Source organism: Dendropsophus ebraccatus, chromosome 15, assembly GCF_027789765.1.
Source record: "Dendropsophus ebraccatus isolate aDenEbr1 chromosome 15, aDenEbr1.pat, whole genome shotgun sequence".
NCBI classification, from domain to species: Eukaryota; Metazoa; Chordata; class Amphibia; order Anura; family Hylidae; genus Dendropsophus; species Dendropsophus ebraccatus.
The window spans coordinates 72,799,816-72,818,200 of record NC_091468.1 but is presented as its reverse complement, the minus strand read 5'-3'; the positions used below and the strand labels follow the sequence as shown (position 1 = coordinate 72,818,200).

The following is an 18,385-nucleotide window of genomic DNA, read 5'->3' as shown; positions in this document are numbered from 1 at the left end:
AGGTTCAGAGAAACCACAGCTCAAAGCATTTCCAAAATTTTTGTACCTTGATTGAGAGCGATAACTGGCACTCGATTAGCGTGGTATAAGAACAGGTCACTGCCGCTTTCCTTGCCTCCGGTGGAGCTAGAATTCAGGCTCAATGTGAGCCATAACTGTAGAAGAGACTCCAGCTGTGGGGAAACAATGAGGAACAGTTCTCCAAAAGACAAGACATCTGTGCTGCACTACAAGTAACCAGAACGAGACTTACACCCCATCACTCCGGCTGTAACTATTATTAACAGTACAGCAAAATATACAAAATTTACTCCAAAAAGGATTGTACTCTGACCAATAAATGTCTATACCCCTAGGTGTAATACTTACAGTGGAAAAGATATAAGGCACTGATTAAAAAGGACAACTCCGGGCAAAATCTAATTTTTAATATGTTATAACATAAGGAAAGTTAGACAAATTGCTAATGTCCACTTATTATGGGAAATGCACATATAGTGCTATTTTTCCTCAATTTAGTACATCAGGCAGGCTTCAATTTGTCTAAAACATTGTGACATCACGAATCAGGTGTAATTCATATGAAGTGTCCAGCAGGGGGCACAGTGTAAGGAGAAATTGCATTGTAAAAATAACTAGGGCATTTAGTCTGCTTTTATTCAAAAAAATACATCTATAGTGCCCGCCCTCCAACGTCCTCCCACCCTGTAGTGTAACCCCTAACCCCCACCTCCCCCAAGGACCCCCAAACTGCCCCCTGGGCCACTTCAAACGCATCAAGTGCCAGCAGCTCTATCCACGGTACACAGGACGGGGCTGCTGGCACTTGTGGTGCGTTTGGGCTGGCCCCTTTTCAGCCCACAAAGCGCCACCCCCCCCTCTCCCAGCAAGCAGCCTCCCCGCCCCGTTGAAACTCCCCCAACTCCCAAAAGACCCCCAAACTACCCCACTGCTATAAACTTACAAAAAAATCATAGATTATGTCTATACCCTACAACAAAGCTGCTCAATACCAACCTGGACATGATGCACTTGCAACATTGAAAAGAGCTTGTTGAAACAGGTGCTCAGCATTGGAATGGAAGACGACTGAACAATTAGCTGGTTCGCCTGACTGGACGCGTGAAGCCCTCGCAATAAAGAGTCGTCTGTCCCAACCGAAGGTTGTGATACTGTGAATGAAGAGGAGACACAGACTAAGCCATAGGTTGTAACATGCTACTATATACAAAGCATAAAGTAAGCTGGCAGCTATACATAACAATGGTTAACTACAGAATAATAAAATCAATGTAACTCTTAATATCCTGTGTACTGAATTCCTCCCCATTGTTTGTCAGTGGTAAATAAGAACATTTATTGGTCACTTTAAAATGGGTGAAAACCCATCCTGATAATGTGTGGATCTCACCATTTATCGTAGCTCCAATGTCACAGAATAAGCCGTACTGTATACGGCTCCATGACAAAAACTTACAGAACCCCACAAAAACCGGGGACAGGAGTGCTGCTGTGTTCAGAAGAAAGCAGCCATGTTTTCTAAGCTGGTGCAACTCCCTTTAACAATTGAAATGTGGCGACACCGACCAGGTTTACTTTCTTGTAGTTAAGATTTTTTTTGAAAAAAGGCGAAAAAGGGTATAAATTAAAAATTATAAATTATATAATAATGACCAGGTCTCCTATAGGATTTGACTATTGGCCTGAACTGTACACAGCAATGCTAATGGAATAATAATTTTGTCACTGTCCCATGATGCCAATTGGAGGCCAGAAGTGACGGCATGCATGGCGCCTGGATGCTGCGGTTGCAACTGACTGTGGCGTTCAGGTGGTTAAACAGCTGGGACTAAAATTATAGCACAGCTATGAGCGGCCGAGAAGAGCCAACACTGAAAATACTGGGGTTCATCTGAACACTCTACATTTGATAGGTGCTGGTTGAAGAAGATGGATGAAGCCCAAGTCAGTCCTAGAGAAACACATATAGAGCCTATCACGCGCCAAGGCTGTCCTCTTTCTCCGCTACTATTTGCACTAGGTATTGAGCCCCTGGCATGTGCCATTCAGAGTAATCCTGACATCCAGGTGGTGAGGGTGGGAATGCTTCTCACTGATGACATTTTGCTTTCGCTGACTGAACCCCTCAGTACCCTGCCTGTCTTGCATGCTCTCCTCTCCTGGTCTGTTGTCTGGATGATGATGATAATAATAATAATAATAATATTTATTTGTATAGCGCCAACAGATTCCGCAGCGCTTAAATATATAAATACATTACAGGTTATATATTAAGTTATACAATGAATAAATTAAAATACCAAATTAGTGACCTGCTCTCACGAGCGTACAGACTGGATATAAAGTTAATACGACTAAGACTGAAGCCCTTCTCCTAAATCTCCCACATACCCTGGTGTCTCAGCTACAGGCCAAATTCAAGTACAAATGGTCCACATCGTCCCTTTAATAGCTGGGCATTAAGCTGACTCCTACTTATTCCACTTGGGTTTCTCAGCATATTTCCCTCCGCTGTTCGGGACCTTAGGGCCCTCCTCGGGAAATGGGTTTCTCAGCATATTTCCCTCCGCTGTTCGGGACCTTAGGGCCCTCCTCGGGAAATGGGTTTCTCAGCATATTTCCCTCCGCTGTTCGGGACCTTAGGGCCCTCCTCGGGAAATGGGTTTCTCAGCATATTTCCCTCCTGGGTCGGATAGCATCTGTGAAAATGACCATTTTGCCAAAGCTCCTCTACCACTTTAAGACCCTCCCGGTCCGGGTGCCCCTGAGTGAATTGAGCGCCCTGCAAGGGGTGATTTTTAGATTTATAAGGGCAAATAAGCGTAATAGGATCCCAAAGTCCGTAATGATGTCTAGCAAGTCCCAGGGGGGTTTAGCTACCCCTAATAATCTTCATTATTACTGGGCCACGCATCTCCGCCAGGTCTTGGCATGGGCCCCTCTCTCTAAATATAAAGTATGGGCGGTGATAGAGAAACTGTGGTTGGCCCCTATCCACCTGAACCCCTTCCTGTGGTCTGCCCCTCCCCCCGCCTCACCTATGCTGGGCCCGATCCTCTTCACTAGACACATTGTCCACTTGTTCAGCTAGATTTAGCCTGTACTCTCGACACTCTCCTCTCATTTCTTTCTCATCTCTTACCCTTAGAGAAAAGCATGGACTTGCCTAGGTCGGAGAATCTTTCCTACCTTGGTGTTAGACACTTTATGCAGTCGGTCGTTGGGTCCCTTACAGTTTTTAGAGCCTACAATATTTGAACAGCTGATTAGGGCAGGTGGGTCCACTAGGGGCCTAATCTCGGCTATCTATCATATTCTGAACTCGCCTGTGGGGGACTCATCGAACTGACACAAATATATGGATAGATGGGAGACTTCACTTGCCAGGACAATTAGCCCTGAGCTGTGGCAGGTGATATGGAGCAGAGCCGCCTCCTCCTCAATATGCCACTATAAATGTATGATGTGTTGTATCATACTCCTGAATTGCTTCACAGGCTAAATGGTAGTACCCCTCGGTGTGCTGGAGATGCAATGGCTCGGTGGGCTCTGTGCTCCATCTCTTCTGGGACCGCTCTCTTATCAAGGGGTATTGGTCGCATGTTGCAACGTCGCTTTCTTCGGTCCTGGACACTCCGCTTAGTTTTGATCCCTAAGTTCTTATTTAATGTTACACCAAAAAGTCTGGGTACGAAATCCACCAAACTAATGCTTCACTTATCGACAGCCGCTAAGTCGCTTATACCCTGCAAATGGAGGCAGACTTCCCTCCCATCCGTTGATGATTTGCTCGCAAGATCAGAGATATTAGGGGCCTAGAGCGACTAACAGCGTCACTGAACAACCAGATGCCGCTGACTTAGTCTGGGCTCCCTGGGAGGCTTATTGGGCTCCTACTGGTTTACCTAACTGATTAGGAGTTGTTCCCTCTCTGGCTCGCAGATATGTTCCTTATGTGCCCCCCCCTTTTGTTTTCCTTCCAGCTTACCCTCTTGTTCTTCCCATTTATGTGTCTCCTCATCATTTCTGGTTAATGGCGTCTTGACTTTTTATACCATCAACCTTTACTGGTGAACTAAGTTGAATTACTGTTTCCCACGGTTATGCTTTCTTACTTTTGAATGTTCTACATTTCTATTGGGGAAGTGCAGCATGTTCTGGGCTGGTGTAGTCTGCGTTAATGTGATTCTCCGGAACTACTGTTTGTATTGTTTATTATTAAAAAATGTCAATAAAGATTACATAAAAAAAAAACAAAAAAAAAACCCACATAGCCTATGGTTGTCTCCATGTTTTCCAGACAGCCTCAGGGCTGCATCCAACTTCTTCACCCACTGGTAATTAAAAGCAGAGTGTTCAGGTTCATATGAACCCCAGTATCCTGGAGGTCCTAGTCAGCCGCCAGTTCCTGAGTCAGCTCTACAATTTTTTAACACAGATGTCAGGAATCTTTGAGGGGTCGAGATTTAGAATTGTAGTTCCTGCAATAAGTTTCCCTAAGCTTCTAATAATGTTCTGCTTCCTGTATAATGGTATCAGCTTATGCATAATCATTTCAGTAAGAGAATTCAGGAGAATAATTCCTTATTTTGGGTAGGTAATAAGTTGTGTCCCTGACATCCGACCCTTGGATGCCTCCCTATACCATAGCAGAGGGGTTATTCACTTACACGTTGGTGATGAATTGGTTAGCGCTTGTAGAATAGAATCGGCCTCGAGAGTCGACATCATTTTCAACATCAACTCTGCTTGCTGTTCAAGACCGACCTCCAATCGGGCATCGAGAGCTGGAGGGAAAATACAGATTTATATAGAATAAAGCAGCTAAGGCCAGTGAGGTTTACTGAAAGGGGTAGTGCGGTGTTAGAAAATTATTCCCTAAATAACACACATTACAAAGGTATACAACTTTTTAATGTACGTTATGTTAGTGAATGGCCCCCTTCCCCGTGTTTCCCCCCACACCAGACCCGAAGTGTAGTGCTCTATACATACCTGATTCGTGTCGACCCGTCCGCCATCTTGTGGACAATGACGTCATCTTTGGAAGTTAGTTATGCTCAGCCAATCGCGGCTGAGCAGCTGAAGACGCGGCAGAGAGAGGAGGGCATGAGGGACCGCTGCAGCGGTTCGGCCGGTCTCCCGAAGATTACATCGTTGTCACAAGATGGCGGCCGGGGGTCGACAAGAATCAGGTGAGTATAGTGCATCACACTTCGGGGTCTAGCGTGGGGGGGGGGGGGGGAACACGGGGAAGGGGCCATTCACTAACAACATACATTACAAAGTTGTATAACTTTGTAATGTGTGTTATTTTGTGAATAATTGCTTAGCGCCGCACTACCCCTTGAAGCTTTATTTAGTAGCCTGCACGTCTGGGTTATTCACTAATCTTATACAAACTTATAAAAGAAGCCGCAAATTGTAATGCTGCCGCAAACCATATGCTACTCATTAAAGGGGTATTCCAGCCCGGCCGTATTTTTCAGATATGGCCGGGGGTGGGTATTTGGTTATGGATGCCGGAGGTCACCCCCGTCCCGCCTCCTGGTCTGAGCTGCAGCACGAGACGTGTCATCTCCAGGCAGCTCAGCCATTCGGCGGCTATAGCGGAGTCCCGCCTTGGCCACTGAATGGCTGAGCTGCCTGGACACATGACACCTCGTGCGGCAGCGGGATGGAGGTACGGAGCGCCGCGATACGGGACCCGGCGCTGGAACCGGGGAGGTAAGTGACCTCCGGCATCCATAACCACCCCCTCCCCAGCCATATCTGAAAAATACGGCTGGGCCGGAGAACCCCTTTAACATAGAAACAAAGTGACTGCAATAGAAAGTGCAACCTGGTGTAAAGCAGAGGACAGAATGATCTGATTGGTGGAGGAGCCGGGACATCATCTAGTAACAAGTTATTGCATCTGTAGTGTAATTATACAGAACTATATATCCATACACAAAACACACACCATACAAAACATGCACAACACACACGCACAACACACGCACAACACACACACGCTATACACACACATGCACAACACACACACACGCTATACAAACATGCACAATACACACATGCACAACACACACACCATACACACATGCACAACACACACGCACCACACACGCTATACACACATGCACAACACACACACACGCTATATAAACATGCACAATACACACATGCACAACACACACGCACAATACACACATGCACAACACACACACGCTATACAAACATGCACAATACACATGCACAACACACACACACACGCTATACAAACATGCACAATACACACATGCACAACACACACACACACGCTATACAAACATGCACAATACACACATGCACAACACACACACACGCTATACAAACATGCACAATACACACATGCACAACACACACACCATACACACATGCACAATACACACATGCACAACACACACACCATACACACATGCACAATAAACACATGCACAACACACACACCATACACACATGCACAATACACACATGCACAACACACACACACGCTATACAAACATGCACAATACACACATGCACAACACACACACGCTATATAAACATGCACAATACACACATGCACAACACACACGCACAATACACACATGCACAACACACCATACACACATGCACAAAACACACACACGCTATACAAACATGCACAATACACACATGCACAACACACACACACACACCATACAAACATGCACAATACACACATGCCCAACACACACACACCATACAAACATGCACAATACACACATGCCCAACACACACACACACACACACACACACCATACAAACATGCACAATACACACATTCCCAACACACACACACACACCATACAAACATGCACAATACACACATGCCCAACACACACATGCACAATACACACATGCCCAACACACACACCATACACAATACACACATGCCCAACACACACACCATACACAACACACACACACCACACACGCTATACAAACATGCACAACACACACACACGCTATACAAACATGCACAACACACGCACAACACACACCATAAAAACATGCACAACACACACCATACACACATACGCTATACACACATGCACAACACACACCATAAAAACATGCACAACACACACCATACACACATACGCTATACACACATGCACAACACACCATACACACATGCACAACATACACAACATACTCCCATGCACAACACACACACACACACAACACACACACACACACACACACACACACACACACACACACAACACAAACATACACAACACATGTCAATGTCAGTACAGAACTCTCACCTTGCGACACAGATACGGTCACTGTCTGGGCACCATTTTTTTCTGTACTGGCTGCTGGTTTTGCCACGGGAATTCCAACACCTCCTATGTATGGATTGTAATTGTAGGTACCATAATCGGCGCCCCAATAATCATACCAGGTACTGCTGATTGGCTTTTGGTGGAGAGAAGAAAGAGTCAATGACTTCTTCTAATATCTTATAAGACATATACAGGATACAATTGCAGACATGAAGCCAAGCCGATCCTCTCAGACACTGCTGTATGTATATGCCTTACTGCTGACCATTAGGGCGTAGAGAGGGATTACTTACCAAAGCAGCAATTAAAGGAGCAATCTATAAAACTTTCTGAAACCAGTTTATGTGAAAGAAAAAGATTTGTAATTTACTCCTATTTAAGAAACTCTGTCTTCCAGTACTTATCATCTGCTGTATGTCCTGCAGAAGTGGCATCTTCTATCCAGTCTGACACAGGGCTCTCACCTGCCACCTCCATTTGCTGCTTCTCTGGACAGTTCCTGACATGGACAGAGGTGGCAGCAGAGAGCACTGTGTTAGACTGGGAAAAAGAAAGAGGTCACATTTGTTTTAAAGGGAACCAATCAGCCCGTTTGGGCTGATATGGTTCCCTTGAGCATTGTATAAAGCACCTGGAACGGCCCCGGCACGTACCGGCCGCGACAGGTGCTTTAGAACTGAGAAAATGACTTATTCCCCGGCTCGTGACTAGATACGAGCGGGGAAGAAGTCATGGTGGACGGCTCCCCGCTCGTATCTAGTCACTGCGCTCTGCCTGTCAGCGCGCTCAGAGGGGATGATTGACAGGCAGAGAGGTCAGTTACTGGTTATGTGTCGGGGCAGGGAGAGGCGGATGTGTCGGGGCAGGGAGAGGCGGATGTGTCGGGGCAGGGAGAGGCGGATGTGTCGGGGCAGGGAGAGGCGGATGTGTCGGGGCAGGGAGAGGCGGATGTGTCGGGGCAGGGAGAGGCGGATGTGTCGGGGCAGGGAGAGGCGGATGTGTCGGGGCAGGGAGAGGCGGATGTGTCGGGGCAGGGAGAGGCGGATGTGTCGGGGCAGGGAGAGGCGGATGTGTCGGGGCAGGGAGAGGCGGATGTGTCGGGGCAGGGAGAGGCGGATGTGTCGGGGCAGGGAGAGGCGGATGTGTCGGGGCAGGGAGAGGCGGATGTGTCGGGGCAGGGAGAGGCGGATGTGTCGGGGCAGGGAGAGGCGGATGTGTCGGGGCAGGGAGAGGCGGAGTATGAGGAAGGCTCAGGCTAAAAAAAACTTGGGAGGAGGTTTTGTGAGGTAGGACCACGGGGGGAGGACAAAGGAGGTGACTGGAGGATCGGAGGCTGTGAGAGACGGTAGCAGGATATGAGGTCAGAGATACATGGAGGGGACAGGGTGCAGACGGCATTGTATGTTGTGGTCAACAACTTCTAATTAGGGATGGTCCTGGTTCGGACGGGGGTCGTACGAACCCGAACCCTCAGCAATGATTCCGGCTGTCTGCCTGCTCTGTGCGGCGGGCGGATCCAGCGGGAGGAACACCTGGAAAACTGGGATATAGCCAGAGCCATAGGCTGTATCCCAGTTTTCCAGGCGTTCCTCACGCTGTATCCATCCGCTGCACGGAGCAGGCAGACAGCGGGAATCTGATGCCGAGCGTTCGGGTTAAGCCGAACCCGAACCTCGGCGGGTTCGGACCATCCCTATTCTAATGAATTTGTTGGGTAATGGGATCCGGTGATGGGATTGGCAGCTAACTATAATTTAAGTAGCCAAAAAATGAAATTCCTCAAATAAAAAGCCCATGTGTTACTCATTAAAAAAAAGCCCTAAACTGTGTGGATATAGTGTGTGCGCTCGCTGAGATATCCCCAGTTGTTTGGTTCAGAAGAATAAATGAATTTTTCTTCTTGCTGGCAGAAAGTGGGTGTGGCCTATCCCCCATGACTGGCAAAGTGGGCGTGGCCTATCCCCCTGTCCCTGACTGGCAAAGTGGGCGTGGCCTATCCCTTATCTCCCTTGCTGGGCCCCTCCATTCACTGCCCACAAACAGTGGTATCAGATACAGAGCCCCAGCATACAGTATCACACAGTAAGATTAGATACAGAGCCCCAGCAGATGGTATCACACACAGTGGTATCAGATACAGAGCCCCAGCATACAGTATCACACAGTAAGATTAGATACATGGTGGCATGTCTCCCCTGGGTGAAGAACTGGGTACTTGTCCCTCCAGCTTCTCCCCTGCACTGCTCCTCACACACAACACCCTCAGCTCTGCTAAGTGACCTCTGTGAGCGGGGGTGGGGAAGGAGGTTTTGTTTCTGTCTGTCAGGGCTGTTATTTGATGCTGCTGTCAGAGTCTGTACACTCAGGACGGATTCCCAGGGAGGGGGCGTGTCCAGCAGGATTCCCAGGGAGGGGGCGTGTCCAGCAGGATTCCCAGGGAGGGGGCGTGTCCAGCAGGATTCCCAGGGAGGGGGCGTGTCCAGCAGGATTCCCAGGGAGGGGGCGTGTCCAGCAGGATTCCCAGGGAGGGGGCGTGTCCAGCAGGATTCCCAGGGAGGGGGCGTGTCCAGCAGGATTCCCAGGGAGGGGGCGTGTCCAGCAGGATTCCCAGGGAGGGGGCGTGTCCAGCAGGATTCCCAGGGAGGGGGCGTGTCCAGCAGGATTCCCAGGGAGGGGGCGTGTCCAGCAGGATTCCCAGGGAGGGGGCGTGTCCAGCAGGATTCCCAGGGAGGGGGCGTGTCCAGCAGGATTCCCAGGGAGGGGGCGTGTCCAGCAGGATTCCCAGGGAGGGGGCGTGTCCAGCAGGATTCCCAGGGAGGGGGCGTGTCCAGCAGGATTCCCAGGGAGGGGGCGTGTCCAGCAGGATTCCCAGGGAGGGGGCGTGTCCAGCAGGATTCCCAGGGAGGGGCGTGTCCAGCAGGAATGCAGAAATAACAGACAGAGCTGACAGGACATTCAGCTTCATGTATTTAAAAAAAAACTGTTCATTTTAGCTTATTAATGTATATTGCAAAAATTCTTATCATGACCTAAGCTAACTAATACTGAATGGTCAAAATATTTAGTTACGCTTTAAGGATGCTAAAGCACTAAGGCTGGGGCTGCATTGTTTTTGCTGTCAGTTTAACGCACCCATTTTATGTAAAAAAAAAAAAAAAAAAGAACGCAAGAACAGACTGTGAAAGTGGATGCCGTTGTACGCCAGCTGTCAAGATCTAATTTCCATTACTTACATTATTCAAAAAACAGACAAACAAACGCCAACCTGGATCCATATTTTTTAGCGTACACAAAACTGTGGTTGGTCACTAATACAAAGCAATACTAAAGCAATAATACAGAGCGGCCCGGGCCTAAACTGTTCCTGGGAACTAAGAAATGAGAATATCTGTAATTGGCGAGTATAACGGGAAGAGTTTCGATATGGAAATCTGATCACACACCTAGATTCCCTCAATAGGATCAGCATTTTATCCCTCCAATTGCCGAGTATGAGGGAAGTAACACAAACCACATTCTACATAAGATATCTATGCACAGCCTGTCATCCTCCCTCGGGAATAAGGTTACACAGCTTCCCCCATCATCTACAGCAACTTGTACACTGAAAGAGCTGAAAGTAAAACTTACCTTAAAGACTTTGGCTGCAAGAGGATCTTTTTCCAAATCAATATCTAAAGGATCAATATCAACTTCCATCAGGTCTTGTAGTAATTCAAGGTCAATTTCTTTATCTTTATCCAAAGATGACAGAGGAGGAGCACCTTTGGGTGATGAAAACAGCTTTAATACTGCCAAGTAGTGCGGTCTGCCACCTAAACCCCTGGACCATGAGGGCGATTACCGGGCAATTTTAAGGCTGTACTTTCATGTTCCTAATTCAGCTCAATGTATAAAGAATAATCATATGATAAATGTAAATCAGTGTGTTATGTGTACGGTGAGAATAGTTGTCTGTACCGTGTTAGATCTAAGGGAGATCCTTAAAGTGTCAATGTCTCCTTAAAGTGTCAATGTCACTGTAAAAATCTTGAGACAGGAGAACAAGGCAAATCCAACAGCCCCAAGAGGCCCAATGTAGCAGATAGGTAGCGGATGCACGCTTGGTAGTCCACAATCCCAAGTGCTCGAGTGAACTGGTAGATGAGGAATCCAACAGCATCCAAGCGAAGTAGCTCTTCACATCTTTCGTATGAGATCAAGAGAACAATACATGTATACTGGTCATAGAGACAGGTCAAAAGTTTTTATCAATCTGCATCTGAGTGTCCAGATCTGTACCGATTGGCAGAGCGAATGGAGAGAAGACCAAGCTAAGCGCGGTCACATGATCAGTCGGGCCCATAATTTAAGTCTTGTCAAAACTTAAAGACATGTCAAAAGATCTCTATGATGACAGTGACACTTTAAGGATCTTAATTATACCTTATGTGATGGATATGTTCATACAAAATTTTCTAAACATTATTAGAGCACTGAAACCATTGTCCCCTCCTTTAGCAGTATTCTATCTAGGGGTGACACTACCCTCCCTCATAAAAAAAATAACTGAGAATGTTTTGGGATTCATATGTTCCTTAATATATGAAGAAAAAACAATGAGATTATTTGCCCCGGTTCCCCGCCGCTCTCCTTCCAGCTGGTCCCCTCCTCAGCAGGACCGGACCCCCCAGTCATTGAGGTAGGACACCCCAGCAGTCGTGACTGGCAGAGATAGAAGATCCTGCTTTGACAACTCATTTGGTGTGCAGGAAAATGTGGTGATGACCACAGCACTGGACGGAGAGCGGCAGGGGACTGGGGTAAGGTTTTTTTTTTTTGTTTTTTTTTAATTTTAATTTAAACTGGGGATAAAATACAAAAAAGTGAAGACACTAAATGGTTCTGTCCTGAAGCTTATCCCCTTGTCCTTTCCTTCTATTACAATTACCTGTGATGTCAGGTGTTAGAGGTTCATCTACTGTCTCCACCAATGGTATAACTGAGGACTGCTGCAAGGAATCATCCGAGTCCCCCCCTGCAGCAGCTGCCTCCTCTCCCATGGCCGATTCATCCAGGGCTTCAGCTGCTATAGGTGCCAAAAGCTCCCCTGGAAGTGAAGGGGACAAGTGTTACACCGGCAGAAAGGCTGACAAGTACCTAAACTTTTCTATTAGAAACGTCTAAACTATTCCAGTGCATATTATTGTATATGGTCAGGCCCGGTACCACAAGCTTCCGATCGGGATTGGGGGGGGGGGGGGGGGGATTATGATGAAAAGGAGTAAAAAATTAAAGTGATTCCTGCTCCTGGTCGCCTGCAGCTCCTGCTTCTACATTCAGTCCCACACTGCTCCCCTCTCCTGACACTGGAGCAGCACTTGCCTGCTCTGCCCATCACTGACTAATATAGGAGACCGCTGCAGGCAGTGATTGGCTGAGAAGGTCCTGCTCCAACCTCTTGATGAGCAGCACTGGAGCCACAACGGGAGATGCAGGGGGTAGGTAAGCATCGGATTTATTACCCCTTTAGGGATGCAGCTAAATTTGGCCTTCGAGATATAATTTGCCCACAGAAGGACTTTTAATATGATGTGTCTGCAGGGGCAAAGCGTCAGCTCGACAACAATTCCTTAAAGGCTACCTATCTTTTAAACAAACTTCTGTCATGTCATAGTGAGGGTCAGGTTTCGGGAGCCGAGACCCCGCTGATCGTTATACTGAGGGGGCAGCAGCGCATAGTAGTGTTATACACTACTATGATGGAGCCCAATGGAGGTTATGGAGTAATTACTATACCAGAAGTTCCATAAGGCTCCATTATAATTCACTACTTTAGCAGTGAGACTGAGATGAAGAAGCAGAGTGCCCCTTCATTCTAGCAATCGGCGGAGGTCTCAGCACCTGGACCTTGCTACGACATGTCAGAAATTTGTTTAAATGCAGGGTACCCTTTAAATGTACAGTGGTGTCAGAAGGGGTAACCTGAATGAATGAGTAAACTCCTGATGTCCTAACAACTTGTCCTGGTTCGGGAATCTTCCTTGGAAGAATAAATGCTAGTACTAATACTTTTTAAGAGCTAAAATAAACAAACTACAATTGAATGAAGTGAGAGGGAAAGGTGAGAGGTTGTTGTGATTACCTGCTAAGATGTCCTGAAGCATACAGGTGAGAGAGTACTGGGCCCAGGCACCTCCCCAGGAGATGTCTCCTCTGTTGAAGTCTGTACCAACCAAAAGCAGCAGAAGTCTTTCCAGCTGTTGTTCATTCACGACCTCACACAAGTGTATGGTTGGACGGGTGGCATTTGCTATCCTGGCAAGCACCTGATAATGGAGAAGAAATGTGAAAACATCAGGCATGACAGGGCAAGGCCGAATCCTTTAATGGAGGAACCCACATGGCTCCTTTCTACCAACTATACAGGAACATTTCAGAAGGGCCGATATAAACTTGTAGCACAGCAACCTACTAGACACCAGAGGCAAGTATACAATGTCAGAATCTACACCTGCAAAGCCCCTACTGTATCAGTGCAAAGGCACCTACTACTTCTAGAAAGATGGCAGAAGTCAGATCATTTCCTAGCAATGCTTAGCTGACACATGATAACCAGAGATGAGCGCACCTCGAGTCCCAGCATTCTGCATTCAAACACCGGTGGCTGCAGCCCTTAGGCCTCATTCCCACGTTCTGGCTTTAGCCATCCAGGCATGAAGGGAATGGTAGTTCTGCAACAGCTGGAGAGCCAAAGGTTCCCCATCCCGGGTATATATGGACGGATAATAGAACAGTCCGTATGGATGGTGTGCAAAGGAACAGTTTCCGTCATGAATCATAATGTTGCCGGGAGCTCCGAAACCGTTTAATCTTTGCAGTACTGTCCTGACGCAGCTGCGCAGAAGTCTGAACAGGATGTGACAACAACCTACAAATACTGATGGATATAGGAAAGTATACAAGACAGCAGGACTGGTACCTTGCAGACAAACAACAAGAGGTCAGCGTGACAAGTGAAGTCCATGGATAAGAGGAAAAGAGCTAGCTTCTGTACGACAGAAATACAACGCTCATGTGCCAAGGTGAAAGGCAGCGGCTCCACTTCTGGGCTCTCCTTTGTGGCAGATACTTCTGTGTCTTGAGCAGACCGAGGCCACTCAGCGGTGCGGCGCAGGCGGATTAAGTCTTTAAAGTGCTGTGGAAGTGAAGGGAAGAAAAACCCTTTAAACATTAAATAGTTTTTTTTTAACTTTTGTTTTTTTTTTCCATTTATCATTGTCTAATAAAAAGTATAAAAACAACATAGAAACTCATTGATTTGCCTTCATCAATCTCTATACTTCTGGGCAAATATGGCTGCCGTTACAGCTACGACAGCGGTTATAACTGGTGGACAGTCCAATAGCCGTTAAGAAGGAGCAGGATCAGATCCCAAGAAGTTTCAAAGAAACACACGGCTCAATGACTTCTACTTAGAGGGTTTTTCTTGGAAGGAAAAGTAAACAACATCTGATTTGTTTCACAGAAAAGAGAAGTTTCTATCTGACCGATAAAAACAAAGATGTTCAGCAGAAACCCCCCCCCCCCCCCCCATCTGCCCTTCTGCTGTTCCTTTTATTATCATAGGATAAATATATGTACATATACCAGGCAGGTTTACACTCAGTAACTGGAAAGTTATCTACCATATCTGCTTGAAGTTTGTTCTAAGTATCTACTACTCTTTCAGTGAAATAATATTTGATTCTGATCCTGAATAAATGGCCACACACATGTAAAGCTGAATCTAGTCCTGGAAAAGTGGGAGAAGTTTCTAGGACTGGCTCCAGCTTTTCGCAGCACCCAGGTAGGAGCGGCACTGAGCAGCAGTCAGTTATAAGGCAGGGGCTGATGAGCGGATTGCAGAGATAACTAAACACTTAATTATTACTTTAAATTCACTCATCTTTAATTATAATTATCCCATTTACATCTGTGAAGAAAATCACAAAATCTGTCAAGTTTTGACAGAAAAAATTGAGCTAAACCGTGGTATTCTCCCTGTCAAAAAGGCATACCCCACAACGGAACCCAGGGGACCATTACAGGTCCATTGTGCAATGATTACAACACTCCAGGTTTTATTTGCTGCTTCCAGGGCAGAAGAAAGGAATTGATAAGGTTAACACTAAAATTTAGAGGATCAATGATTATAAATTCCATGTGTCAGAGAAATTCATCCGGATTTCGTACCAGAAGATGCTGATAAATTTCCAGACCCACAAGGGCTCTATTGGCATGGATTCCCTTCAGGATTTTTCCCAAGAGTATCCGTGCCGTAAAATATAGGACATGTCCTTGTCCAGAATTCCGGCATTGATACCCCACAGAACCCTGAGGGGTCATTCAGAATTCCGAAGATCTCTAGATGCACATCCAGAACCTCTCCAGAATTCCGGTTGCATAGCATAACAGCGCGAGCCAGCACTAGAACTCGAGCAAGTGCCGATGCTGGCCGTTTAACTGTATGTGTATACAGGTAAAGGTAGAACTGTGATAAACAGGAATGGGAGCCAATGGCATCCGGCACAATCAATTACTCTTGGGGACAGAGGCAGCATTAGACCTCCAGGTACAAGAGGCCGCTACTCCCGCAGCTCCCCCTCGGCTTCCTTACGACTGACCGCTGCTCCTTGATGCTGCTACTCAGGTGCTGAGACTTCTCCCTGTTTCCCAGGACTGGATGCCACTTTTCCCAGCACCCGGGAAGAGGATTCCCTCATCTTCCCTCATCTCTAATCATGATTATTTAAGGACTTCGATATTACAATTCAGCTGGATTTTCCCCTCCAAAAACGTAGTGTGAAGATAACCATGAAGTGCAGGAAGTTTATACCCTGAATGGTTGGTGACGGCCCAGCATGAAGCCGGATGCAGAGAGCTGAACCCCTCCTCACCTTAGACGTGGCCTGTTTCAGCTTGGCTTGCTCCACCAGCAGCTTGTATGACGACCCTTTGTTGCTCTGAATTTTCTCTTTCTCTATTTGCTCTACTAAAGCCTTCTGTTTCGCCTTTAGTAGGTTAAGTTGCTAGAAGGAAAGTTAATTTATTAAATGATATAAATAACTTTTGTCGCCTTACACTAGTGACCCCAAGCGTTGCCTCTGTGGCTACAGTCCTACCTTACATTCTTATGGGTTACATGTCATGTTAGTAAGGCCGAGTTCACACAGTACAGTTTGGTGTAGCACTGAATGTACGAGGCCTCACAGAAGACGACTGTATTCCACACCATACAGATTACCTGCTTATGGTGGACCAGCTGCTTCCTGATCTTCCTGGAGTAAAGCCGATCCAAGCTGCTGTTTCCTTTGGCGGACCGGTTTAGACTTTGTGTGTGCAGGCTATTATTTATGAAACTCCATTGATTTCCTGTATAAAAAAAAAAATCCATCATAGTTTTTATTGGTAACTGCACCAATGGACCACATTGCCCAGCAATACAGAGAGCGCCATCCTGCCTAATAACAAGAGCAGCCAGATCTCCCTCCCACCCCCTTCACTTCTCGTCTTTATCTTTGTCCTTTCAATGCTTCTTACGTATTTGTTGGCGAGATACTTCACATCCTTGACACATTTAAAGTTACAAAGCTCATATGGTCTTGTCTACAAAGACTACGTTTAGTTAAATATATAGTTTAATTGTATATTGTAGGAGGGGGAGTGGTGGAGGGGCATGGTCTGCATAGGGGGGTCTACAGCCCTGTACTATGACCCAGGAAGTCTCCCTCACCTTCCAAATCATAACAGATCCACTTCAGGCTGGGGCTTACATCAGGGGACAGGACTGTTGGGGTAATCTCTTCATAGCTGTAACCCCTCTCTCCCTGGACAGAGAGCGCTGCATGTATGTGCCCACATCTGCCCTGCTCATTCCTTCATGCTCCCTGCAGTCTCTGTCCGCCCTTGTGTTTCCATCCTCTTCATTACTTGTATAATGTGCCTGCACTTACACTCAGCTATACACACTGCTGTATAGAAGTTTCTGTCATTGTCCTCCTGCACAGCTCTGTGATTCTCACTTCACGATTAGCCCATGCTGAGCACACACCCCCTTCCCCAATGCTGTTGAAGTATTATCAGGGTTATACAGTTACTATACATTATATACCACATGCTGCTATACTGTACAGTAACTTATATATCACATATCCAACTGCTGTGTTATCAGGGTTATACAGTTACTATACATTATACACCACATGCTGATTGCTATACTGTACAGTAACATATATCACATATCCAGCTGCAGTGTTATCAGGGTTATACAGTTACTATACATTATATACCACATGCTGCTATACTGTACAGTAATTTATATATCACATATCCAGCTGCAGAGTTATCAGGGTTATACAGTTACTATACATTATATACCACATGCTGCTATACTGTACAGTAACTTATATATCACATATCCAGCTGTTGTGTTATCAGGGTTATACAGTTACTATACATTATACACCACATGCTGATTGCTATACTGTACAGTAACATATATCACATATCCAGCTGCAGTGTTATCAGGGTTATACAGTTACTATACATTATACACCACATGCTGATTGCTATACTGTACAGTAACATATATCACATATCCAGCTGCAGTGTTATCAGGGTTATACAGTTACTATACATTATACACCACATGCTGCTATATTGCACAGTAACATATATCACATATCCAGCTGCTATCAGGGTTATACAGTTACTATACATTATACACCACATCCTGATTGCTATACTGTACAGTAACATATATCACATATCCAGCTGCTGTGTTATCAGGGTTATGCAGTTACTATACATTATATACCACATGCTGCTATACTGTACAGTAACTTATAATATCACACATCCAGCTGCTGCTGTTATCAGGGTTATATAGTTACTATACATTATACACCACATGCTGCTATACTGTACAGTAACTTATATATTACATATCCAGCTGCTGTGTTATCAGGGTTATACAGTTACTATACATT

At 46.1% G+C, this 18,385-nt stretch overlaps 1 protein-coding gene across 7 annotated transcripts in view; it reads right to left on the bottom strand.

Annotated features, from left to right (window-relative positions):
* BIRC6 (baculoviral IAP repeat containing 6) overlaps positions 1-18,385 on the bottom strand; it is a 209,071-nt gene that overhangs the window by 103,454 nt on the left and 87,232 nt on the right. For 5 of the 7 annotated variants that reach the window (XM_069955024.1, XM_069955025.1, XM_069955029.1 and 2 more), the window contains exons 33-42: positions 16,642-16,769; positions 16,295-16,426; positions 14,338-14,553; positions 13,501-13,684; positions 12,307-12,465; positions 11,007-11,140; positions 7,356-7,509; positions 4,692-4,808; positions 1,018-1,172; positions 47-173 (exon numbers count right to left, since the gene is read on the bottom strand). In XM_069955024.1, the coding sequence (XP_069811125.1) occupies positions 47-173; positions 1,018-1,172; positions 4,692-4,808; positions 7,356-7,509; positions 11,007-11,140; positions 12,307-12,465; positions 13,501-13,684; positions 14,338-14,553; positions 16,295-16,426; positions 16,642-16,769 (1,506 nt within the window). The remainder of the gene's footprint in view (positions 1-46; positions 174-1,017; positions 1,173-4,691; positions 4,809-7,355; positions 7,510-11,006; positions 11,141-12,306; positions 12,466-13,500; positions 13,685-14,337; positions 14,554-16,294; positions 16,427-16,641; positions 16,770-18,385) is intronic. The other 2 variants (XM_069955031.1, XM_069955028.1) reach the window with 2 other exon arrangements.